The following is a 26,868-nucleotide window of genomic DNA, read 5'->3' on the forward strand; positions in this document are numbered from 1 at the left end:
AGTGGGCAAGAAGGAATAGAAGCGCAACGAAAACAAGGCAGACAGGGCTATCAGGCGACCAAAGGACAAATAACGCCGAGCCCTGAGCCAACAGATGTCAAGCCTTTCCCCTTGGGAAGAAACCCCACAGCACAGTGCCTTTGGGACCCCAGGCAGGTTTCCCGGAGTGGGTGTGAGCAGGGAAACACCATTTGTACCTCAGTCACCTCATCTTTTCCTTCCCCTAAAGTCAAGGGGCTCACCGCAGCCCCAGAGGAGCCCTGAGAGGGGTCTGAGCAATCAGGCTGGTGATTTGCCAGCCCAGCCCCTCGTCCCATGGATGAAGAAGGAACAGGCTTATGAGCCCTAGAGTCAGAACCCCACGGAGCAACCTTGGCCAAGCTGTGTGATCCTGCCAGCCCGGGAGCCCATCTATAAGGTCACCCAGGTCCTTGGAAGGCGGGGAGGCTTAGGTGAGAAACGTGTGTAAGGCATGGAGTAAGTGCTCAGTTAAAGCAGAAGACAAGGGAGGCCAGACCGGGTGGGTTCTCTCAGTTCCAAACCCCAGATCCTGGTTCTACTGCATGACTGCCCAGGTCAAAGGCCCTCCGTGGCTGAGTCAAGTCCTGACCCCCACCACTCATGTTTCCATCCTCCCTGATTAGGAGTCAGAGGCCCTCGTTCCATCCTATAACTCAGAACCAGCTGCATGACCTCAACCAGTCCCTTCTCCCTCTGGAAACCCAGTTTCCTGCCTGTTAAATGAAGGACTGGGCCCAAGCATGTCCATATATTCCCAGCCCGGGAAAGAAAGGGATCCCAGCCCATCCCTGAGTCCACATCCCATGCCTCACTCTTCCACACCTTGACTCAGACCCTTCTGCCACCAGGAATGGTCAAAACGCTGCCCATCCTGCCGAGACAAGTATAAAGGCCCGCTCCTCCAGGAAGCCTTCCCCGGTGTCCCATCACTACCGCCTCTGGGCCGCAGAGCGCCACAGGCCTCTCCACAGGGCGTTTACAGTGCTCTACCCTCCTTCTGCAGCGCCCATCTCCACTCTGGCAACGGCTCGCTGTTCCTATGGGGAACCAGCCCTCCAGGGGTGCGCCTGTGACCGCGGTCCACTGAGGAGTGGGCGTGGGACTCAAAGTGGTCCGGGGAGATCCAATTCCGGGACTTTGGTTGGAACTACGTCGGCAACAGCCTGGTGGGACGTGAGCTACAAGCGACCAGCGCCACCTTTACCACTGCGGGAGTCAGCCTGCAAATGACCTCCGGCCACCCTGGGTATTCATGCCCCTCCCACGCCACCTGGGCCACCCAATAGGCAGAAGGCACACTGTGTGGCATGACCTGAGAGACACGTGGCTTCCACCTGGCCCGCACGCTGTGAGGACACTCAGGCAGCCCCGTGCCAGGGAGCCGCGGGCCCTGTGTCCCCTGTGTCCCCGGCGTCCCCGGGAGCAGCGCCCGCAGCCCCGGTCCCTGGCAGCTGGACTCCCTCTCGCCACCGCGGCCCTGGCCTGCTCCAGAGGGAGCCAGGATCGCCTCTTCTCTTCGGGAGACCCCCCCACCCCCGCACCAGGCCGTCCAGGGGCCCTCGGTGACATTTCCGCCTCACGGACCTGCGCTCAGACTTTCGCCTCAGCGCTGGCGTCCGGTCCGCTGGCCCCAGCCCTTCCAGGCTCGTCGTGGTCAGGACGGCTGCAGCGAGACCCCGGCGGAGGGGGCCCTGTCACTCACCTTCCTCCTGGGCTGATTTTTCACACTGGGCGGGGGTTGGGTGTATTCCAACGCACCAGCTCACCTCCGGCCCCTCTGCCTCCATCTCCTCCTGGCTGTGGGCTCGGGGGTGTGCCAGGATCCCCTGCTTTCCCAGCCTGGGGACATACGGACACGCTCTGGCTCCCTCCTTCACTCCACAGGCAGAAAACGGGATTCCAGAGGAGAAGGGGCTGGCTGAGGTCAGGCAATGGGTTACAAGTGACAGGATGGAATGAGGGCCTCCTAACTCCTGATCGGTGGTGGTCCTAAGGGGCGGCTTGGGGCGAGCCTCAAAGCCACTCCAAATAAACACATGTGCTAAGTAAACAGCATCTTAGCTATTAAACTCAGCTCCTCTGCACGGCGGCCCCAGCTCTGCAGAAATCTGCCGCCTGTCACAGGTCCAAAGCCAGAACAAGGGGAGAGGACCAGCCCTGCATCATGTGGGTGGTACCCCGGCGCCCCGGAGGGCAGGGGGCTGGCTCCCATGACCCGGACGGCCCGGGCCTCTGCCAGGCCCAGGAGACGGGACTTTGGAGGAGGAAGGGGGCAGCCAGGGTCACAGGGTGTTGAGTAACAGCAGAGCATCCTAAAAGAACAGATGTGAAAGCTACTGCCCTGCCAACCAAAAGTCCTCATTTCCTTTGAAAAACTTGGCAGCTGGGCCGCACCAGCAGCCGCCTGTCCTTCCCCACACCCAGCTGCCGTGTGAACGGTTGAGGGGCAGGGAGGAAGGCCACGCTCCGCCCCACAGAGCTGAGGAAGGGGGTCACCCCCATGATGCCACGCCATGAAAATGGCAGCCACAGACCTGTGTGCGCAGAGCCAGCTCTCTTTCATTTAACAATATCACAGATGTGTGAAAATCTAGGGCCGCCTGAGTGGCTCAGTCGGTTAAGCATCTGCTTCTGGCTCAGGTCATGATCCCAGGGGCCTGGGATGGAGCCCCAGGACGGGCTCCACACTAAGCAGAGAGTCTGCTTCTCCCTCTCCTTCTGCCCCTTCCCCTGCTTGTGCTCTCTCTCAAATAAATAAAAAATCTTAAAAAAAAAAAAAAAAGAAAGAATCTAGAAGGATGTACCCAAATCTTAGGAGTTACCAAGTTGGCAGAATTTAATGGTTTTATTTTCATACCTATCTTCTTATTTATGACTATTTTCCAGTTTTCTCTAAAAAAATTAACTACCCGTGTTATTAAGAGACACCAGGTAAAACTACCATGAAGAAAAAAACAAGAATCAGAAAAAACAACGTCCTGAGACGAAGTTCTCCCACAGTGCCAAACTCAGCACCACTTGTACAGGTGAAAATGGAAGCGTGTATAATTAAAAATGCTACGACGTTAAAGCCACTGAGCATCGGCGGCCTCAGGCATCACACAAGAGGTGCGAGCAGACAACGCGAACCTCCCAGTAGGAGCCCGCAAGCATGTCTCCGTCTCCAGCATGCGCCCGTGCAAACGAAACTGAATGAGATCAAGCCTCCAGATACCCCTCCCGATTCATAGGCGGTTCACGGGGGTAAGGAATGTGTTACACATGATAGGAGGCTCTACTGTAGGAAAAGGGATCTGGCTTCCAAAAACCCCCAAAATGGGGCACCTGGCGGGCTCAGCCGGTCAAGTGTCTGCTTTGGGCTCAGGTCATGATCCCAGGGTCCTGGGATCGAGTCCCACATCAGGCTCCCTGCTCAGCAGGGAGCCTGCTTCTCCCTCTCCCTCTGCCATCCCCCCAACTTGTGCTCTCTCGCTCTTTCAAATAAATAAAATCTCTAAAAACAAAAAAACCATGGCACCAGGGAGAGAGTGGATGACTATCAATCCTGTCATGCAATCTCATTATTTGGACCCACATTTTAAAAAAAAACTAAAATAGATACATATTTGATGTGTATGGAACGATTGGAAATTTGAACTCTGCATGGACAGCTACAATCAGAGAGAACATGGTTAGGGTTCAGGTGTGGTAATAATCCTGGGGGGGTTAGTCCTTCTCTTGCAGTAATATATACTACAATTTGTCCAGACGAAGCGATTAGTCAGGAGGGGAAAGCGTGCGGGAGGAGGGAGGACTCCAGGGTGGCCGCTAAGGGATGGGTACACAGCTGCAGTCAAGTTCGTCTGCCCTCCCCCGTATCCCTGTTATCCTTCCCTAGTGAAGCTGAGACCCGGTCCCTGGAAGAACTCTGGCACCTCGTCTTGTTCAAGTCTCAGCAGTGAAGGGGTCGTGGTAAGCCCCTGCCCACCGATGGGAAATGTGCCGCCCTGGGAGGGAAGGCCACTCACCCCGGGTCCCAGAGCTAGAACCTAATGACAAAACCACAAAACCAGACTTGATCCTGCTCCGGGCCCAGCCCCCGGACCACGCGGGATGAGCTCCCAACCTGAACCCCAGGCCCCTGTGCAGGAAGCACGGGGGACCTGCAGGGTCCCAGGCTCCCCCATCACCCACTCACCAGGCAGAGGCACTCCTCCTCCGTGGCCTCGGCCTCCACCCACCGCCAGCACAGGAGCTGCAAGGCTTCCAGGACCAGCCAGGGCGCGACAATTAACCCCTCTCCCTGCAAAGCCCTCGTGGGAACCCCTCCCTGTCTCATCCGCTGACCACAAAGCAGTTTCCCCTTCCCCGGGAGCGGAGCGCCCTCCGTGGCCCCAGACGCCTACCGCAGGCCTGCATTGGCAGGGGTGGGGGGGGGGGGTACCCCCCTCCTAATTTACGCTACACAAAGAATCCCCAGTGTGTGCAAACTCTTTGCTGCCCACTCCTCAGAGGAACGCTCCAACCGCAAAAATACCAGCAACAACCTACATGTCCAGCAATAGGGGACCAAGAAATCCGCCAGGACTGCTCGCGCCCCGGAGGCTGGGCCAGCCTGGTGTGTCTGAGATCCCCGACGATGCACTCCCAAAGCGTGGGGGGGCACGCTGGGCTGGGGGAACTTCCCTTAGAGGACAAGAAAAACATTTGTCGTGAGCAATTTGTTTTCTTATCCTTTAAAAAAAAAAAAAAAAGCCCTCTGGAGGGACATACACCCGTATATTAATGGGTTACTTCGAAGAGTACAGATTCTGATTTTTGTCCTCACTTTGTTGCTTGAGTTTTCTGATTTTTCAATAATAAATGTGATTTTTTTTTCTGTAATTAACATAAAAAATTCAAGCCACTTAAAAGGAAGCTATGAGCTGCCTTTGTCCTTCTCCTGGGACCATAATGAGAGCCTTGGCCGAGGAAGCAGAAGCAGCCTCTAAAGTTCACATCGCTTCTCTGAGCCTCAGTTTCCCCATCTGTGGGGGAGACCCCCCAAGTGCACTCCTCCCGCCATCCCCGTGGAGCCTGTTCCCTCCTCTGTGAGATGGGGACTGTAAGGCACACCCACAAAGCCATGGAAACAGTGTCTGCCCAGCCTTGCCCTCCCCCACGCCCCTGTGGACAACCAGGCCCATTTCCGACCTTTGCTCTCTGGTAGCTCCTGACCCCGCACCCAGGCTGGTGGGGACCCAGGGGTACCCGAGGCCAGACACTGGGATGAACAGTCCTCATGGCCACACAGGCAGAAGTCCACCCTGCTCAAGGCTGACATGCTGAGCCCTTGAGTCCTTCTGATCGCCCTTCAGGAAGGGGGTATAACCCCATTTTACAGAGGAAGACCCAGAGGCTCAGAGGGGATAACTGACTACCTCCCTGCACACACCAAAGCCAGATGAAGACTGCAACCTGGGGACCCTTCTGTGAGCTACTCCAACACTCTAGTCACGGGGCCAGGGGTGGGGGGAGGCGGTCAGCCATTCTGCATCCCTTTGGAAGAGCCAGGCGCACTGCTTAGGGCTGCGGGCAGGACTGAGGGAGGACTGGGGTATGACAGGGCATATAGCTGGAAATCTGGGTTTTCGTGTAGAATCTCATAGTTTCAGATTCTGGCAATGAATCCAAAAGAAACTGTAAGCTGTTCTCCTATCAGTGCTCTGGCTTACTGCTGTGTGACCCGGAGCAACCTCTCTGGACTTCAAGTGTGTCATCTATAAAGTGGAAAAAATAACACAAGTTACTGTGACAATAAGCTACACTTTGCCCCGACTAATGATAATAAAAAGCAACAGTGAACACAGTGAATGCCAGGCACCATTCTAAGTAACGTGAATGAACGTCCTTTCATTCCGACCAGTAGGCATTTTTTTTTAACTTTGTATTTTGAAATAATTTCAAACTTCTAGAAAAGTTACAAGAAAAACACAAAGAATTCCCCTACACTTTTTATGCAGATTTGCTTATTTGTGCTGTTTGGCCTCACTTTAAGGTCTGTCTATATATGGGTCTCTCTGCAATATTTGAAAGGAGATTGCTTACACTGTGCCCCTCTACCCCTAAATACTTCAGTGCATGTTTCCTAAGGACAAGGACCCCTACAAATAGTTATCAGGTCATTTAACATTGATACAATGCTTTTATCTACAGTGCATATTCAATGTCGTCAACTGGCCCAATAATGTCCTGTACACGATGTTTTTTTTTCCAGCCTGGGTTCACATACTGAGTTTGGTTTGTCCTGTCCCCTTGGTCAACGTTAATCTGGAACCGTTCCTCGGCCTTTGAGATAAGTATTCTTACTGCCTCCATTTCATAGATGAGTAACAAGCTCAGAGAGGTTGAAGCACTTGCCATAAGTCACACAGCTAGGAAATGTTGAGCTGAGACTCAAGCCCAAGAGGCCCCCTCCAGAGGCTGTGTTCTTGTCTGCCAGGCGTAAGACCTTGCAAATAATAGCCTTTGTTGTTAATAGCTGGAAACCGTGGCTCCCTCTGCAAACAGCCAGACTACTCCCAGCCACCTCACTCAGCAGGTGGTCATTAGCTGAAGGAGTGGCCTCCTGCTGCCAGCTCCGTGCACCTGGCAATGGCCCTGGCCCAATGCCCACCACCCCAGCCCGCGGGGCTCCATTTAGCCCCCTCTATAATAAGCTGGGAGACAGAGAGGGCGGTGGAGGGCTGAGGGTGGGAGGGAACCACGGCTCCTGCCTGCCTTTTACCCCCCTCTTAAAGTGACAATTCAGGCTCAAGTGTCCATGTCCAAAACGCAGACGAAGTGTCCATGTCCAAAGCCCCAGAACCAAAGCCTGAGGTCAAAAGGGCCCCCAGGCCAGGTCCCTGACCCACAGTCCACCAGCACCGAATGCGACCCCTGAGGTCAGCTGTCCAAGAGGGGGACAGAGCACTTTCTAAGACACCTGATGGGGTTGCATGGGAGGGAAGAGTTTACAGGAAGAAGGAACAGCAAACACGAGGGCTGGGAGGTAGGAATGGAGTTCTCTGTGCAGGGAGCAGAAAAGACGCAGGACTCGAGGGGTCGTGCAGCCTGTGCTACTCAGAGAGGAGAAGGAGTCTGTGGGCTGATCCCACGTACTTGGCTTCCTCAGTGAGGACCCTCTGGGATGTGGAGTCATCAACTGCTCTCTGGGCTGGGGGCCCCTCTCCCCAGTTCTAACCCAGGCCAAGCATCAGCTTAGGAAACCACTCTCTTTGGTTCCTAAACGGGTGTGGCTCAGGGCCTGGAGGCTACCGTCACCCCCGGCCCCCATCCCCCTGCCAGCCAGCCCCCATGACAAGTCTCTCCAGCCGCTGGGCTGGTCATGAGTCACAGCTCCCCTCGGACTCACACCAGATACCAGGAAGGTCTGCAACAGACCAATTAGGATGTTGTCTTCTGCTTGAGTTCCAGGCTGTTCTGTTGGCTTTAAGGCTAATCTGTGCTGAAATATTTCAAAATCCTGGGACCTTCTCCTTGGACACCCGATTAAATTCAGAAGTTTACATCTGTCCCCAGACCAGACCCACAAACCCCGGTCCGAGTTTCAGAGGCAGAAGTTCTCTTGAAAGTTTTTCAGAGTTTTGCTTTTCTTCCTTTGAGACAATTTTGAAAATACAACAAGCATGAATGAAGAAGAAAAAGATCGATCACCAGACTCCCCCGAAGATGTCCCAATGAAGACCTCTCCCTGTCCGTCCTTCTCCAGTGTCCCGGGCGCAGGACGGGCCTGCCCTGCTGTGTGAGGCTCTCCCTACAGAGGTGTTTGGGGTCAAGGTGCACTTAGTCTCCCCCGTGGGCTAGTGGGCTCGGGAGGGCAGGGAGCATGTCTACCTCGTCTCTGTGCCCCCTGCTGAGGCTGGCCGCTCAAGGCTCCCTTGCTGGAGTCAGTCACAGAGTTAGCATAAGCCCCTCTGCCCCATCGGCCGTGCCTGTGTGCCCAGGTACAGAGGAAAAGGATCCAAGAGGTGGAGGTCAGCAGCAAAGCCCCAGCGCATCCTCGGGGAAAATGAGGAGCCGGAGGAAAGGAGAGGTGAGCAGGCAATGTGTTGTGCCCTTGGTGGGGGGTTTAAGGGGTCCACTTGACTCGGCCTGTTGGGGTGGGGTCAGGCTCCCAGTGTGTACTCAAACAGACTTCCCCAGAACCATGCCAGAACAGGACGGGAAGACCAAGAGGCCAGGCCCTAGTCCCAGCTCCAGGTCTACCTTGTCACGAGACCTTTGAAGACCTCAGCTTTCCCACCTATAGATGGGGCTGGCCATTCCAGCCCTAAATCACAGGATCAAACGATCTAAGGGATGTGCCGTGGCTTCGTAAGCCATCTGGCCTCAGAAATCAGAGGGCTCCCACCTCTCCCTGCCCCCCCCCACCCACCATAAAAGGCCCAAGAGCAACCTCTCTCCAAAGCCTAAGAGCGTCAAGAGCTGAGGGAAGAGGACCCCGCATGTGAAGATCCTGAACATTGAGCCCCGGGGGAGGCAGCAGCCCACCCCGGCTCCCCCTGGCGCAGCAGGCCGCTCCTGTGGGTCCTCCTCGCTACACCCGGGGTCTACACCAGACAAGCTCCCCGCTACTATGAGGGCGGCTGCCCATGTGTCAAAGCAGGGCCTGACTAACAGAGCCCCAAAGCCCTGCCTGCCGAGCCCCCCAGCCTCGTGCCCTGAGCCCAGCGCAGGCCTGTGGCCATCCCTTCACTCCCCAGCTGAGCATCACTCTGGACCAGGTCTGAGGGCGCGTCAGCACGCCGGGGGCTGTCCGGGTCCGGCCGTTCTGGGCACAGCCCCACCACCCGGGGCAACTGTGCTCCCCGCCTGAAAGGCTCCAATTCTAGTACCGGGGCCTAAACTCTCATTTCCAGCTTTGACTCTGGGCCTCAGAAAGAACATGCGTTCTTGGCCTCTGAGGGAGGGGACCCAAGATAGAAACCTACAAAGCCCACCGAGAAAGGCTCCAGCATCTCTCGGCCAACCAGGGTCGGCTACCACCACCATTACCCGTTTCCTTCAGGTGTAAGGGTGAGGTTCCAGGTTTCGCCCCGTGGGGATCTAAGTCAGGGGCCAGCGCCTTGCTCTCTCTCCCATCCCCCTCTCCCGCAACCGGCGAGGGGTCCCGCTCAGCCCGGGCTGTGGTTGGACTGCCTCCAACCCCAACCCCTGGTCTGGCCCTCACTGAGCCTTCTCCCCTTGAGGTATTATTGTTACTTTCAATACATCTACTGGCCCCCTTGTCCAAGTCTGGGAAACCGAACCAGCCAGCCCCTCTGGACCATCACAGGCCAACAAGCTTGCCAGCGTTGGTCCGCAGGCCACCGGCCCGGGGTGCAGGCGGCGGAGGGCACAGAGCCGCGTCCCTCCCGCAGGTCTCAGTCTTGCCCTCCGGAAAGTGGGGCTGGGCCGCAGCTCCTGCCGGCGGGGGCTCTGTCTGCGAGGCTCTCCCGCGGCCCCGGGGAAGGGCCGGGGGGGGGCAGAGGACCCAGGGAGGGAGCATCCCAGAAGACCCCCCCCCAAACCTCGCAGGAGGAGCAGAGCTCGGGGAGCGGGGGCCGCTCGGCCCGGCATCCCAACTCCGCGCCCTTCCCGGGAGCCGGCCCCACACCCACCGGGGCTCCGCCCAGCGAGGAGCGCGCAGACACCCCGCGCGACAACCCCCCACGACGCGGGGAGGGGGGGGCCCGGGGACGCGAACGGCGGCGCGGGATGCCACTCGGGGTCGCCGCGCCTCCCCGCGCCCGGGCCGCCGCCACCGCGCTCACCTGCCGCCGCCGCTGCTCCCGCGGGCGCTCCGGCCGCCGCCGCCGCCGCCTCCGCCTCCGCCGCCCGAGTGGCCGCGCCGCCGGCCGCGGGCGGGATCCGGCAGTGCGGGCGGGGGCGGCGGAGCGGCCGCAGGCGCCCCCCGCTGGCCGCCCAAGCCCCGAGCCCCGAGCCTGGCCGCGGCGGGGGCCCGACGCCCCGTCCGCCTTCAGGCGCCGCCCGCCACCGCCCTGCTGCATTTCCACCCGCGGTGCCGAGAACGACCACCGCCCGCGCCCCGGGTCGCCTGAGAACGGGAGCAGGAAACCAAACCTGTCCCCAGAATACCAAAGTATTTTTTCTCAAAGTCACGCACGTGTGTGGACGCACCGGGTGCTGCTCCACCCCCAGAGGGAAACACTTTCTAGCAAACTCTCTCAGCTGTTTCTGCTCCAGTTCACCACCACCACCCCTTCCAGGAACACCCCTTTCTAGAAGGAACTATAGACTTCGGGCTAATGCACTCCTGCCAAGATGAAGGAAGCTTAGGTGGAAACTTTCTGCCTCTCCCCGGCCTTAAACTCCCCGGGCGTCCGGAGATGGAAGCCGCCCCCGAGCACCGTGCTCACAGACACGAGGAAGAGAAAGAAGGTATTCTCAGAAAGTAGGTGTCTAACCCCATCGTGACCCCACTCACTGCTGCCTACAGCCCAGGGTGGGGCCCCAGTGTTGGCAGCATAAACATCTGCCCTGTTTCCGAGGCACCCAGGCTGGGTGAGCAAGAAAGCACTCCTGAGTCACAGCTGGGAGGGACAAAGGAGGCGACCAGCAGAGCGTTTAACTGAGACCTTCATGAGTCCACCTGTCCAAACTGCACTGACGCCCATTATAGAATAATGGCCTTGCTGAGAGGGGTCACGTGGGCAGCTGTTAGGCCCATTTCTCCCGCCCCGACCTCGGAGTCCCTCGCCCGAGCTCCGCAGGAAAGATTGCTGAGAACGTGCAGTTTATCAAGTGCAGCTGATCCGATGACAAGCAGGTTGGAGAGACGCCGATCTACTTGGAGACCTGTGACGGCACCTGGAGCCAGGCGCATTAGGTTACCCTCCAGGGAAGAGACACCCAGGGTTTCCTGCGCCTTGACCCCGCAGTAGGCCTCGAACCCAGCCCAGTGGACACCCACTTTGGAACTATGCTGAGGAATCAGATGGCGGAGTGCTGGAAGGTGAAAATCTGATCTTCCATCCCAGATGGTGGGTGGGAGGGAGGACCCAGCTGAGACTGCTAACCCTTTTGTGCAGCAAGCCCGCCCTGATTCCCCAAATCCAGTTCCCACCGCCTCCCGGCATCCAGATGGTGGCACCTGGCCCTGGGGGCCGGAGCTGGGCCGCTACCCTGGTGAGGTCGCTGCTGCATCCCGAGGGCTCACAGGGGAAGATCGGAGGGCCTGGGACTTCCCTGCGCAGGAAATGGGCATCCCAGCGGCGGGCAAGAGACTGGGCACACCTAATCCTCATCAGCCGGCGTCTGCGCCTGGCCCCGCCCACCCTGCAGCTCCGCCCCTGAGCAGAACCCAGGAAGTGAGTTTGCCCCAGGCCTCAAGACCAGTGAGCGTCTCAGCTCCAGGCTGGGGTGTCCTGGCTGCCAAGGTCAAACCTGAAGAGAGTGAGGGGTGAGCCCTGGGCGTGGGATGGACCTGCTGGGGCTCACGCTCAGGCCTGTCCCTTCCGCCTCTTCAAGCACAGTGCTGGGAGCCCTCAGCCCCTTTGCGGTGTATGGGGGTGGCGGGGTTTAGGGCGGGATGCTGTGACTTCCCACCCTGTGGTGTATCATCTTTTCGTAATTCTATGACCAGCTCTCCTGACAGCAGACAGGAAAACGGAGCTGGGGAAAGTGAGTTCAACACAATGCTTGCATCAGTGCGAGCCGTGAACTTCCCACTAATGGCCAAGGCAGCCCCACATCTGCGCTGTGGCCAGCTAGCTCACGATGCCCCCTGCACGCTGCCCTCAGCGAACGACTGGCAGACTGGAGCCAAAGTCAGAATGGCCCAGAAGCCTAGTGGAAACACACACCGCTGGGCCCCCCTTGGAGTCTGATTCAGCAGGTCGGTCTGGCTACCGAGAATTTTAACTTCCACCAAGCTCCCCAGAGGTGGCAGTGCTCCCGGCCCTGAGGCCAGCGGCCCCCGGCAGCAAGGCTCCAAAGCACTGATTTCCAGAGACGGTTAGAGTCCCACTCCCAGGGATTCTGATCCCGGGGAGGGGGTCTGCAAATACGCATTGTTAAAAAAGCCAGGTGTGTTTATTTAGTGACAAGGATGGCACTTGAAATCAGAAAGGAAAGGAATGGTTTCTTCAGTATCTAAGTGTTGGATGAATTGGCTACCATTTGAGGAAAAACTAGCCTGTCCCACCTCACACCATACTAAAACAACAATAAGAAAAAAAAATAAGATTAAAGACCTCTGCATAAAACTCGTAAAAAAAACATTTTTTAGTAATTTTGGAGCAGAGAGGTCTGCATAGGAAATCAAATCCACACTGCAGAGCTATAGTTAAAAGTTGAATGTCTCTGTCCAGGTGAAGGGGGGAGTCTCCAAATGTCCACACTGAGTGGACATGGACATGGAAAACTCCAGAGCACATTTGCCTGAAGGGTCCCTCATTAACTGCCCCAGGGGCGCCGTGCACCACAGCTCGAGAACCATCAGCATTTGTTGCCTGAATGATTTTTGGTGGTAGCCCAAGTTGCACTTGTGCAAACAGAAGATTTAAAAACAGAAAATAAGTCACTAGGACAGAAGCTGTGAGTCACTCATTTCGGCAAACCCAGCCCTTCTCTGTGGCAGGCATCAGCCAAGCGGGACAGCGAGCAACTTTCCCAAGATTGGTGCTTATCGTTTCAGTCCTGGTTCAACTTCTCACTCATCACTACATGGAGCAGTGTGGGCCTTCCCAGCCAGATGGTCCTTGTTGCTTACCCCTAAGAAAGGAGTTTCCTTCGGCAGTGCTTATCACAGACAGACGCTCAGTGAGGACCTGTGGACCTATGCAGCTAACGGTCTTTTAGAAGGGGATTATGAACGTCACAGTAGACAATGAAACAATCCAAAGATAAGAATTGGGAATCCTCTTTTTCATTCCACTCCCTGAGATAACTGAGTCTTGAGGCTCAGTTGTACTTGGCTTGAAATGTACTTTCTATACCCTTCTCCCTGGCAATCCAATTTTATGTTAGGAAACTAGCCAGGGGCGCCTGGGTGGCTCAGTCGGTTAAGCGTCTGCCTTCGGCTCAGGTCATGATCCCAGGGTCCTGGGATGGAGCCCCACATTGGGCTCCCTGCTCAGTGGGAAGCCTGCTTCTCCCTCTCCCTCTGCAGCTCCCCCTGCTTGTGCTCTTTCACTCTCTCTGTCAAATAAATAAAATCTTAAAAAAAAGAAAGAAAGAAAACTAGCTAGACTGGGGCGCCTGGGTGGTTCAGTTGGTTGGGCGCCCGGCCCTTAGTTTTGGCTCAGGTCATGATCTCGGGGCCATAAGGTCGAGCCCCACGTCAGGCTCTGTGCTCAGTTTGGAATCTGCTTGAGATTCTGTCTCTCCCTCTGCCCCTCCCCCCCCAAACTCTCTCTCTCTCTCAAGTAAATAATCTTTTAAGAAAAAAACTAGCCAGGGGCGCCTGGGTGGCTCAGTTGGTTAAGCAACTGCCTTCGGCTCAGGTCATGATTCTGGAGTCCTGGGATCGAGTCCCACATCGGGCTCCCTGCTCAGCAGGGGGTCTGCTTCTCCCTCTGACCCTTCCCCTCTCATGCTGTCTCCCATTAAAAAAAAAAAAGAAAAAGAAAAAGAAAAAAACTAGCCAGATCAAGTCATTATGCTGTACACCTTGAACTTACACAGTGCCGTATGTCAATTATATCTCAATAAAACTGGAAAAAAAAAATTGGCCAGAAAAGATGGTGGGCGGAACCCATCATGTACATTTGCTGCCTCCATGAGTCCACTAGAACAGCGACCAAAGGATTTTAGGGTCCCTAAGAATGGAGAAAATAAGAGGAAGGAACAGCAACATGAATGTGGAAGGTGGAAAGCAAGTGGATCAGTGGTACTGACTTGGGAGATACAAGAACTGGCCACCAGGAAAGCTAAGAATCGATCCTATTTACACGGGTAAGCCGCAAAGGCTTGGAGGGTGGAGGGGCCAGCTTTCTCCAGCAGCAGGAGAGAGCTAAGTTAAAGGAGGGAGTTTGAACATCTAAGAAGGAGTTAAGAGTGCCCATCTCTCCCCACGCCTGACCACCACTGCCCAGCTGAGCAGCCACCCCTCCCCACCCAAGCAGAGTCTACAGGGTTTTTGTCTGAAAAAGCGAACATACAGAGTCTGGATTGGACCACACCAAGTCCAGCTGCAGGAAAAAAGAGAGAAATTGAAAAGGCAGATTTATCAGGGAAACAGAGACATGCCCTGTCCCCACCCCACCAAGCCAGCACTGTTCCCCCTCAGCTCCCAGGATGTGGGCAGCCAGGTTTTACCCCCAGGCTGGAGGAATTCTCTGGGAAACCCCATGAGCCATGTCCCAGAGATCCTCTCCTCCCCACCATCAAGCCTGACCACGCTGAGGGAGCCACACTGCTGACTGCCACAGTGAGTGGCAGGGCTTTCCGAGAGCGTGGTGGGCCCCCCTCTTACACATGTGCAGGAACCAGAAAACAGGAGTCTGAGGAAGGCCTCTAAACCTGAAGAGAGAGTCCAAGACAACAGAAAAATGAAGGTCACAGAGACTAGGCAGGCGGACAGAAACTTAACTATATCATTAACATCTTCAAGGATTCAAAAAATACATTGCGACCACAAAACCAAATAGGATACTGTTTTTTTATAAAGTTTTTTTTTTAAGATTTTATCTATTTGACAGAACCAGAGAGCAGGAGAGCACAAGCAGTGGGAGCGGCAGAGGGAGAGGGAGAAGCAGACTCCCTACTGAGCAGGGAGCCCAACGTGGGGCTCGATCCCAGGACCTTGAGATCATGACCTGAGCTGAAGGTGGTCGCTTAACCAATTGAGCTACCCAGGCGCCCCAGGATGCTGTTTTTTAACAAGGAACATCTGAGGACAGAAAAGAACTCAACATGAAAAACGTGATAGCAGAAATGAAAAACCAACAGAAGGGCTGGAAGATCAAGGTGAATAGAAAGTCGGAGATGGAAAAGAGGGTAGAAGAGACAAGAAAACTAGAGAATCAGTCCAAGAGACTCGCTATCTGAGTCACTGTGGAGTCCAGAGAACACAGAAGGGAGGAAAACAAAAATAAGGATTCCAGATTTCCCCGGAATACGGGACATGTGGTGCCAGATGGAAAGGGTCCATACCACCCAGGGCCCTGCAGAAAAGGCGAAAACAGACCCACCTAGTTTCCATAACAGTGACATTTCAGAACGTTGGGAACCAAAAAGAAGATCCGAAAAATCTCAAGAAGAAAAAAAAAAACACGTTACAACAAACTTTTCTCACAACATGAGGAGCAATGAAGCAATGCTTTCAAATTCTGAAGGAAAAATGTTCTCCAACCCAGAATTCTGTATCCAGCAAAACTATCATTTGAGCATAAATGAAGAACAGACTGTTTCAGGGTTTACAGCCTGTGCCTTGTCTCCCAGGGAGCGCCTGGGACTGCTCCCTGAGGAGCTTATCAACAGAAGAGGGAAGCGTGGGGTTGGGGAGGACAGGAGCTGCCCCCCGGGGCGAGTGCGGGGGACCAGGCGGACGTGCAGGGAGAGCAGGGTGGCGCGTGAGCACCAGGCGCGGCTGGGCAGAAGCTGCAGGAGAGGCGCCCCTGGCAAGATGGCAGTGATGGGTTACCTGAGCACCTGAGCGTTTGCAGAGTCTTAGAAGATGGCAGCGGTGAGGGTGAGTTACTAAAATACATGGCATGGTGGGGAATGGGGTCACTGGGTGACGGGCATGAAGGAGGGCACGTGATGGAATGAGCACTGGGTGTTCTCTGCAACTGATGAATCACTGACCTCTACCTCGGAAACTAATAATACACTATGTGTTAATTAATTGAATTTAAATAAAATTATAAAAAACAATAAAGTACATGGAAAACTAACAAAACAAAAAACCCTTCAGAAAACAAGCAAATGAAAAAAAGACTTGTGCAGGGCGCCTGGGTGGCTCAGTTGGTTAAGCGTCTGCCTTCGCCTCAGGTCATGATCTCAGGGTCCGGGGATCGAGCCCCGCATCCGGCTCCCTGCTCAGCGGGGAGTCGGCTTCTCCCTTGGCCTGCCGCTCTCCCTGCTTGTGCACACACGCTCTCTCTCTCTCTCTCTCTCTCTGACAAATAAATAAAAATCTTTTAAAAAAATGCAGAAAAATAAAGGAATCTTTTTATTATACAGTTCAACTGATAAGAGCAGCATCTACACAGTCACGATAATGTAAACGCTGAATAGCGTGCTAAACAAAATTCCATATAATTCTTTTGGGAGGCTGGGGCACAGAAGTTCAGGGGTGGTAAGAAGTTAAAACATATTTTTTTTTTTCAAGTAGGCGCCACACCCAGCGTGGAGCCCAAAGCAGGGCCTGAACTCACGACCTTGAGATCAAGACCTGAGCCAAGATCAAGAGTCTGATTCCTAACCCACTGAGCCACCCAGGCACCTCTACTGTTTTATTTTAAGTCATCCCTGCGCCCAACCTCGGGCTCGAACTCACAACCCCGACCGAGGTCAAGAGTGGCAGGCTCCACCAACTAAGCCAGGCAGGCGCCCCCAAACATCGATTTTCAAGAACTGAACATCAAAAAGTGGCATTAGAGGGGTGCCTGGCTGGCTCAGTTGGCGAAGCCTGTGACTCTTGACGTTGGGGTTGTGTGTTCGAGCCCTGCACTGGGCATAGAGATAACTTAAAAAAATGAAAAATCTTTAAAAAAAAAAAAATCCTAAAAAAAGAAATGGCATTACTGGTATATTATTTAGAGACATCGGGGTAAACACTCCACCCGCCCAAAACCACCAAAAGTTGGAAGTGGCTGCCTCAGGACAGGGAGAAAGCAGGGGGAAGGGGTGGGGGACAGACTTTGAGAACTCTTTGACTTTATGACAGAACTGCGGCTCTGCCCCAACACCCTGCTCGTCACTTCTTGGCAGGACCCAGCCCAGCTCCGCGGTGCCCCCCAGCCGGCCCTGCCTGGCAGCCTTGCACACCCTTCCCCCACAGCCTGTTCCTGTGTGCCCTCGCCCCTTACTTCCTGGGCTTACGTACAGAGGTCTTGCCTACTTATGTGAGAGCACCGTTTTCTTGAATTGGACTTTTTTTTTAAGATTTTATTTGTTTATTTGACAGACACAGCGAGAGAGGGAACACAAGCAGGGGGAGCGGCAGGCAGAGGGAGAAGCAGGCTTCCCGCGGAGCAGGGAGCCCAATGCGGGGCTCGATCCCAGGACCCTGGGACCATGACCTGAGCCGAAGGCAGACGCTTAACGACTGAGCCACCCAGGCGCCCCTTGAATTGGACTTTAAAAAACAAAGATGCATGATGTAATGCGCCTTACAACTATTTTGAGTCCTTGTGCAAAGCCACATTCCTGAAGACACCTGCTGGGTGATTTAAGCACAAAAATGGTTTGCATTCATGCAGGGGTGAGCAATAGCTCTTTTGAAAACTGATACACCATTTAAACAGGCCACCTGATACTTTTAGCCCTCTCCTGTTTCGTGTTAATGTTGGCATTAAACCTTGACATTTTTCTCTCTAACGGGTTTCTCTTCAACATTTTAATCCCATGTTTTCAAATAGGAGTCAGTGACTTGCTTTAGAAACACACACACACATAGACACAAATTTATGCTTATTTCCTAAATGGATTATTTCATGGATGAGTTTGCGTCTTTTAAATGGTTTCTTGGACAAACAAAAAGTATAAAACGTTTTACTTAGTGAAAATGTTCCCAATTTAAAAGTCAAACCTGACCTGGTAAATATAGAACATCTCATAACAGAAGTTTCTGGACACTTATGAATAGAAATTACAGCAGAAATTCTACAATCAAATAATGAGAGCCTAAGAAAGTGATTTCAAGGAAAATTATCTCCTAAAAAAAAAAACTCATCACTATGTTCCTAAGGAGTAGGGAGACACTCTGGAATTTGCCACAGCCACCTTTTCATCCTCTTTTTCCAACAGAATTTTCCCAGATTTCCCCCACAAACGTCAAGGCAGCTCTCCGCTCTCTCTGACCCAAATAACTGGCTCCTTCTTCTGGCCAAAGTTCCCTCTCTCTGCTCACCATCCAAGTCATCCTCCTTTCAGACAGAGAACATTTTTAGAGTTTTAGTTGTTGCTGCTTGCAGTTACGGAAGGATCGTAAAACTAAGATATCCAGTTTTAGGGGGCAGGTGGTGGAGAATGATCAATAACTGTCTTTTTAAAATCACTTTTGTCAAGGGCCACGTTTTCGAAGAAGTTTCAGATGACCATGTTGCGTTTACATTTCAATCCTAGCAGAAGTATCAAAGATGAAACTTCTTAAAGCAACTCATGAAAATTCACCTAAAAGAAGATAAAACTGGGAGAAATTTTTTTTTCCTAGAAAACTCAGTTCAGGAGAAGTGCCATTGAATAGCAATACTTTAATAAAATCCGTTTGAGGTAAGCTCAAGTACTGGATATTTCATAGATCTATCAATCAGCTTATAAGGGCTTTGGGGTGTCTGACATGTTAATTTACTAAAGCTACTTGCAAACAAAAGTCTGCATCATGAAAAGGAATGAAATAGACCAGTGTCTGTATTGACAAGGCACGAGCTCTCTAGAGGGGAGGGGAGTTGCAGAATACCACAATATACCATTTTGGTAAAAGGGCAAAAGACCACCTGGCATTATGCATGGGCAGGTATGTTTATGTACGTAAATGCGTTTAAAAAAAAAATCTAGGCAGCTACATCCCAAAATATGAAAGTGGTTAGCTCTGGGGAGCTAGGTGGGATCAGAGGGTAAAGGGCATGGGGCGCCTGGGTGGCTCAGTCGGTTGCGCACCTGCCTTGGGCTCAGGTTATGATTGAGTCCTGGGATCAGCCCCACATTGCATGGGGCTCCCTGCTCCGTGGGGAGCCTGCTTCTCCCTCTCCCTCTGCCCCTCCCCCTGCTTGTGCACTGTCTCGGTCTCAGATAGGTAAATAAAATTAAAAAAAAAAAAGAGAGAGAGGGTAAAGGGCAACCAGATCCCTTCATTTAGATATTTACATATTATTTACATTTCTTCACAATGGTACATTCACACATTGTTTGAGAAATTAAGTAAATTCACCATGTCTAGGTAGATGGACAAAATTGTCCTGTATATTCAGTTCATTCTCTAATTTACCATTTGAGAAACTTCTGGGATGCTAACAGGATATTTTGATCATACTTTTTTTTTTTTTAAAGAACATTTCCAATCCACATGCAAGAAGTGAGCAGAAGAGACCAGGCTGGAGGGGCAGGCTGGCTTTAACAGCCAGTTGTCTATAAACTCTCAATCAGCTTGTGATGATCTTGAGGCAAACTATCCAGGATTTTCTTCACCGCCAATCAGCTGGGGGCCAGGCAAGCACCATCGGTCCAAGTCCCGGGACCGCCACTCCTCCCTCAGGAAAACATGCTCAGGTTGCGCTTGGTTATTAACCCTGCTTCTTTCTCTGTTCTTTGGAGAACCAGACATTTTCATTATTCTACTGTAACAGGCTGTGTAACGGGTTGCTCCACTAAACCTATGGTCAAGTATTTCAGCTTCTTAGCACAGCGAGCATAACCCCTTGCATTAAAGCAAAGGGAAGAACTGGGTTGGCATTGGCAAATGCCAGACTCTGCAGGGGGCCGGTCTCAGTCTGCAGTGCCTTGGAGAGGCCCATCGCTATCTTTGGCTAGGACCCCGGGCAGGAGAAAAAAAGAGCATCTTAAAGCGTCTCCCACTCCGCAACTGGCATTAAAAAGGCTAAAAACGCACAGAAACGCTATCTATGTACAGAAAAACCTCTCATTGGTCTAAACAGGGCTGCCTTTAGAAGTACACGGTAATTTTTTAAATAGCCATTCAAGTTTTACATAAAGGCTCATACCAGAGGTTTTGGAAGATAAATGAAAGCACAAAGCCTTTATTGAATTGCAGATTATGAATAATAAGCCCAGTGGTAAGCACTGGGGGGCAGATGTGCGTAGAAATGCAATTTATAAAATTTTCGAGGCAAACAATTGACATCTTTGAAGAAATCGTTAGCTTAAAAAAAAAAAAAAAGCTTCCAGGTGTGCAATTCATTCATAGTATTGATAACTGGTGCCCAGGATATGACCTCAGGAAATGTCGAGATTTCATAAATCATTTGAATCAAATCTCTTTTTCTGGTAAATTCCTTAGTGCCTCTGCAGCGGTAACTAGACAAGATTGGAAAGCTTTCAAGATGATTCAAACCTCCAGCACCTCACAGGAGTCTGCATTTCTTAACACAGAAGGCAATGCTAATCAAAGAAGGAAATAAATGAAAAGGTTATTAAAAACAAACACTGGCTCGCCAAACTTCTAAATATATACATCTATGTATATTCCACTAAACGAGGTTTCTCTCAATCGTCAATTCACATTTTATATCCAGAAACTACACGTTCACCATTCACACTGTGCGGTAAGACAGTGCTTTTTCGTGATGAGTACAGTGAAGATTCTGATACTTATCATTAAGTCTTTGGGTTATTTTAGGATTACAGGACTTTCAAAAGACTTTTTTTTTTTTTTTTAAGTGACTCCTTCAAATTTAAATATATAAAAATCAGAGAGGGATCTTAAATTTTGGAGATTTCAGTTTAGGGACAAAAAGACATACTATGAGAAACTGCAACCAAATATAAAAGGTAATAATGAAACGATTTAGGGCACAGCCATGGACTGCACAGAACCCAAGTTGAAAGGCGAGATAAATTTAAACTCAAAAAAAATCTGGCTGATAACCGATAAATAATTGCGCTTTCTTTAGAAGGGACGGCTGACTACAATCCCTAAGAGAGGAGGGCTAAGTTAGCTTTACCAAGTTACTGGCTTTAGATAATGCTTCTCCTGGGCCTCTGTTTCCCCCAACCCACCCACCCCACGGGTCTGGTAATGGCCAGCTTGTGATACTTCATCATCTGTCATTACTCCAGCATCTTTAAGGTAAAACAACACTCCTAACAAATTCATCCAGACTATCTCCTTAGTGGGGCCCCGGGCTTGTAGTCACACAGAAGCTGCCGCAATGAGAAGCACACAAGGCCGTCCAGAACCACAGGGACTTACGTTAAAATGCAAAGATAATGATGTGCAAATACTAATAAACACTTGCGCTGAAATACACAAATTAAGAGATTTCCTGTTATCATCTGTTCTTAGTGATACGGCTAACGTTTCTCTCAGTAAATCCGGGAGATACCTCAAGTTCACAACTAGCAAAGGGGATGCGTTCTCTCTCTCTCTCTCGTTCAGTCTCTTCTACAGTGTGACCTCCTTCTGGCTAGTAGACTGTGGACTAGGTTAAATTTAATAGGGCGTATACTTAAGTAGAAAATGTAAAGGCCAAATACTTAAAAATCACAAAACCTGCATTAGAGTAAAACAAACATTAGCAGTGTATTAACTAAAAACTGCTCTTAAGTAAATATTTAATTCTGGATAGCAAGTACATCAGCAGAGTTTATAAGCAATTCTCCTGGTGAATAATTCTGTCAACATTTGATTTCTACAGCTGGTTAGGTCATTATCTTTGATGGGGAAAAAAAAAAAGTTGCTCAAGGTGTCAAGTTAAAACAGCTCACAAGAAGATGGGAGAGAAACGGGCTTCTGGGTTACGTCCTTTACGAGCCATGCAAATAACTTCCATGGTAAAATCTGACTTGTTTCTTAGTTACGTTAAATATCAAGTAGCCTACTGAAATTTGTTCTTTTAACGTTGATTCCGCCCATAAATGTTTTGACAAGATACTCTTGAGGTTCAGAAGCCGAGGCAAGATACAGACAGCACTTCCGACGAACTGCTCTTACATATCTTTGTTCCCACGGTGATGCTACACCATTCTCTAAATATTTCACTAGATGAATTATGTCACTGATGAAAACTAGAATGAAGACTGACTATTAAATATAACTTTCTACTCACTTAAGCTCAATAGAGCCATTTACGGAATGCTTTCCTCACAAAACAGTTGATGAGAATGCTGCTCTCCACTAATCGAAGCCGTTGAATGAGCTCAGAGAGCAAGAACTGATGGGTGAGAATGAACTCTTCTGATCATTAATTTAACATTTCAGTATTTATCACAGCAAAATTGGGGATGTCTTTTTTATATGTTACCACTTAGTGTCTGAAAAGTTAATTGAGAAGCAACCAATCTCCTATCAACATTCCCAGTTAGTGACTGCACACTAAGACATCAACAGCATGTTCTCATTGGAGGAACGGATCGGTTTCAAACTGTACGTCAACGTTGAAGTAAAATGGACACGCAACCATGAACAATAAGAATATCAACACAACTTAATGGTAATCCCCGATAATGATGATTTCTAGGGATTTCTAGAGAGCAACCTTGATAACTACATCCTAACCTAAATGGAGAGGTCTTTGCAGTGAGCACGTGGCAGCAAGAGAGTCCCGCAGTTCACCGTGGCCATCCTCTGTCCTGGCCCGCCTACAGCTCTGGAAACCCCAAACACTAGTCCACAGGTTAAGACAAACACAACTCACACTTACCATGACACGGGGGAGGGAATGAGAAAACACTTGGGAGGTACGAGACTTCAGAGAAAAAAAAAAAAAGACTATTAGTCACACTGTCCCTAGCACGCAGGCTTTTACCCTGTGAAGACTTTACCCAGGAATATCTGGAGCCAAAGCAAATGACCCAAGTTTTAATGACTGGCACAAAATGCAAATAAAGGTAAAACACACTGAAATTAGGACAAAAATATAGTACGATCAACTGTTGAAGCCTGGAGGGCAACGACACGTAAAGCCAGTAATCAAAGCGAGATTTGGAAACCGTGTGCAACATCTCCGAACAAGACAAAGACACGAAAAACCAGGCACCTTCAATGGACACCTTAAAACTGGAGGGAGAAAATGCATTTACCTTTGTCATCAACACATAAGCACTCAGGTTTTGCATGGACACGTCTACAAACTATCAGCACTTCTAAAACCAGATAAATACTGAAATGTTTTTATTATGACTTTTCAAGGAGCTTCGACACCAACCAGGTACGCGTAATACATGACTGCCAGAGAAATGTCACCACAGCGAGGCAGATTTGTAAGGTCCCCTTCTACAAGTACGAGCAAAGGAAGGTTATGACTCATGAATATGGATGGACTGTAATATTTAAATGACACATTTCTGATATAGTCACAAAATCTTTATAGAAAGTATTGGAACTCAAAAAAAGAAAAAAGACAAGAGTCAAATACAGAGATGAAATGTACAAAAACAAATGAGCAGGCAAACTAAAAGTTCTTGAAAGTATTTTTACTTCAGATTGAAAAATGAACAGCTTTCCACACTGTTCATTGCAAGATACACAGTATTCACGAATACAATGCTGGTCATTTGAGGATATATACACACCTCAATTTCTCCTTCATGCTTTTTCTTTTAGAAAGATACTGTTTACCAAAAAGAAACTTCAGCAGTACAGGAAAAACTATTTTCCCAATAAATTTACGAAAACCTAAGATTCCCAATGGAATCAAGATTATCTTCCCGCTACCACCACCTTAATATAATCACATGCTTATTGGAACGCTAATATCTGCACCCTAAGAGTACATTTACTTTCAACAATGAGGGTGATTCTTAAAACGAAACAAAACAACAAAAGAAAAAAACTTCAGTGTGGTAAATGTAACAATGGATCTCTGCAAGTATTAAGTGTCTGAAATAGGCAGCTAATACTGGATTTAATATTATTTTATAAATAATTGTTCCCTTAGCAGTAAACATCAGTCTACACGTTCGCAAGAGTCCTAGAAATAAATACTGTGATTATGCACAATATGTTATGACAAACTAGTTTCAAAGAACAAAAGCTCAACATCTTGATAAAAATTCTGATCAGAATAAAATGGGACTCGAAAATTTAAAACATTGTCAAAATAACATCACATTTAAAATTTTCCACAGTTTACACAACTATCAGGAGTTTCCAGTTGTGGAACACATTTTTCTGTTGTGAATTAAAATACGAACATATTGAAAACTGTTAATTTCAGTGATGACATCAGTTTTGGTCTTACTTTAGCATTATTTTCTTTATAAAAAGTTGCACTAAGTGTCCATTAATGGTCTGATTGGTCTTCAGTATTTCATAAATGTATATAAAAGAAATTCCTAAAAGCCAATAGTACTTTATATGTATATATATATATATATATGTATGTATATACACACACACACATATGTATGTATGTATATATACATAAAAGAATCTCATTTCAGAAATGGCTATAATTAACAGAGCCACACACACTGATGCTAAACATAAGAGCTTTCACATTGAAAGAAAGCATTTTCAGAAATGTCACTTACATCCTATTATATTCAATATTCCCGAGTTTGAAACTCAACATGTGATGGATAACAGAATTATACATCTCATTGGTGCTCAAAGCTGACCACAACCAAAATTTACAGTAGGACTGAAACAAGCCAATGTTTTAAAAAGTTTTAATTAAAGATAACAATTCCATGGAAGGAGAGGATAAAGAATGGGATGACAAGAAGTATTTGGTCTTAATAAGGCAATACAAAATAGATCCATTATCAAAGACCATTTAATTTTTAAAGATCAACAATACCAAAAGCATAAAGTGGAGTATAAGAAAATAGTTTTTTATAAGTATGATTTAATTAAAGCTGTTTACAGTTATTCTCTCCCACAGTAGTTAAGCATGGATTTAAAAAAGAATAAGAGATGAGAAAAACAAGCACGCGCGGTACACAGGGTTAGAAGGGCCAGCATGCAAAGTCTGTGGAACTCGGGGAGTCACTGCAACAGCAACGGGACTGGACGCGGGTGGCCTTTTTTGTCCTATTAGGAAGAAAAACAAAACAAAAAAAGACTGCAAAAGAAACAAACACAAAGTCATGTAATTGCCCATTGCCCAAGACGACAGCACTGTAGAAAACAGTTGCAAGGTAATTCTTAGAGATGACTAGAGATTTTTTCAGTGTTTACACAAAAGTACATAGTACATTTTTTTTTTTTTTTTTTTTTTTTTTTTTTACAAAATAAAACGTCATTTGCCACCATAAACCTTTTCTTTAGAGAGGAAAAATTTTTGCAGCAGGTCACAAGGGTTCTAGTAAGTCATTTCAATGCTGAGGAAAACAAATTGAGTAATAGAACTAATCACTTCCCTATATATGGATGTTAAGATGACAAGTCAGATTATTTTTCAAACTAATCCTGAGAAAAATCTGTTTACAATTTAAACAGTAATGTTATGTAAAAAGTATTAACAAATCCACTATTACAAATATCAATTTCCTATATGGTCATCTATATATACACACAATAAAATGGTAAATATATGCAAAAATATTAAAAAAAAAAGAAAAAGAAAACATGCACAGATCACTTTCCCCTTTGGAATCTGGACTTCCTATGAGATACTTTTGTTTTCTTTCCCCACCCCATCCTCTGAAATTGGTTTTTGTTTCTATCACCCTACCCACACTGAATACTATTCCCTATAACTCTGCATAAAGCCAATGAGAAATAGATTTATTTTACATTCAAGCTTTAAATCTTAAAATGACCCTGTTGTAGCATATGACTTATCAAATGAGCAGCCTTTTTTTTTTTCCCCCTTTTTTGCTTGCTTTTTGTTTTTGCAGTTGTCAGTCTTCATGATCCATTCCGTGGCGAGCTGGGAAAAAACGCAGTTGCTAAATCAGAGTCTGAACAGCGTAAGGCTCCCGAATGCCAGGAGTCCCTATCCAACTGTCCTGAGCACGAGATCACTGCACACAGAAGACAGTCCATCGTACAACGCCGACTATCTACAAAGGTCTGAGAGGGGGGCATCCCTCTTGTGTTTCCTCTTTTTGCCATGGTAATACTGATTATTTGATTTGCCTTGATGCTGTTTGTTTGTCATCAAGGAACCATGGCTTGTTTGAGTTGTACCTTGGAAGCCTTTGCTGGAAGAACGAAAGAGCCTTGCTGATCCATGCTGCAGAGAAAGAAAGTGGTCAAAGAGACATCAGTCTTGTGGATTCAACAGAGCACGCGCTAAGACCTGACTTGGGGCGCTTTTAAAACGAGGCATACACTGACTCATGTAGCAAGCAGAAAACGATGCTACAAGGGTTTCACTCTCTTGAGCTCTAACACTCTTCCATTCTTTTTTAATGGAAATACTGGAATACTGCCTTGACTTCTTAACAGAGTGCATGGAACGTGAAACTGTTCTCAAGGAACCTATCCACCAAGGTACTACATCATAAATGGCATTACTGGAAGAAGCGCTTAGACACACAGGTACACTGCCAGGTCAGGGGTCATCACGACCGGCAGCCCCTTCCCTGCTCTCTGTCACTTTAACTGCCACCTGTAAATGGATCTGGGTGTGGTGCACATGATGAAGCTGTTAAGGTAAACTGGATTCTAGGAGTCAGGTCAGACATGAGGTGACCAACATTAAGAGTTCATCTCTACTGCCAAGAGGCCTTCCCCAGGGTACTGAGGGTCAGAGCCCAGTATGAAATGGCTCCTTTCCTCATGTTGATTCATTCTTCATGATTAATAAAATTTCAGGCAACTACAAAACTGAAAATAGAGTATTTTTTGTGGCCTTTTTAAGTCAAAGCTGATAGGAATTGACTGACCATGGTTGACCACTGCCCGATCATTTCAACACAAGCAACTAGGTACTGAATATGAAAATATAAAAAAAAGGATATATTACTCCCAGATATGCACGACACTGCTGTGAGGTCATGTACAAGCTTCATGTGAGCTTACTTCAAGTATAAGTCAATCTTTTTATAACTCATTTTTTTAATGCTCCATCTGTAATAAGGTGGGTTGGC

General features: G+C 49.2%; 2 protein-coding genes across 4 annotated transcripts in view; both read right to left on the minus strand.

The window, feature by feature from the left end:
- ADCY7 (adenylate cyclase 7) overlaps positions 1-9,812 on the minus strand; it is a 59,086-nt gene extending 49,274 nt beyond the window's left edge. The window contains exon 1 of one of the 2 annotated variants that reach the window (XM_078063551.1): positions 9,795-9,812. The gene's annotated coding sequence lies outside the window, so the exon portion shown is untranslated. Of the gene's footprint in view, positions 1-4,198; positions 4,282-9,794 lie in introns of those variants that run through there. The other variant, XM_036119933.2, reaches the window with a different exon arrangement.
- Positions 9,813-23,286: 13,474 nt separating this feature from the next.
- TENT4B (terminal nucleotidyltransferase 4B) overlaps positions 23,287-26,868 on the minus strand; it is a 69,988-nt gene continuing 66,406 nt past the window's right edge. For both annotated transcript variants that reach the window (XM_036119829.2, XM_036119819.2), the window contains exon 12: positions 23,287-26,009. In XM_036119829.2, coding sequence (XP_035975722.1) covers positions 25,833-26,009 — 177 coding nt within the window. In that variant the 3' untranslated portion in view covers positions 23,287-25,832. The remainder of the gene's footprint in view (positions 26,010-26,868) is intronic.

The sequence above is a fragment of the Halichoerus grypus genome, chromosome 15 (genome assembly GCF_964656455.1).
Source record: "Halichoerus grypus chromosome 15, mHalGry1.hap1.1, whole genome shotgun sequence".
Taxonomy (NCBI): Eukaryota; Metazoa; Chordata; class Mammalia; order Carnivora; family Phocidae; genus Halichoerus; species Halichoerus grypus.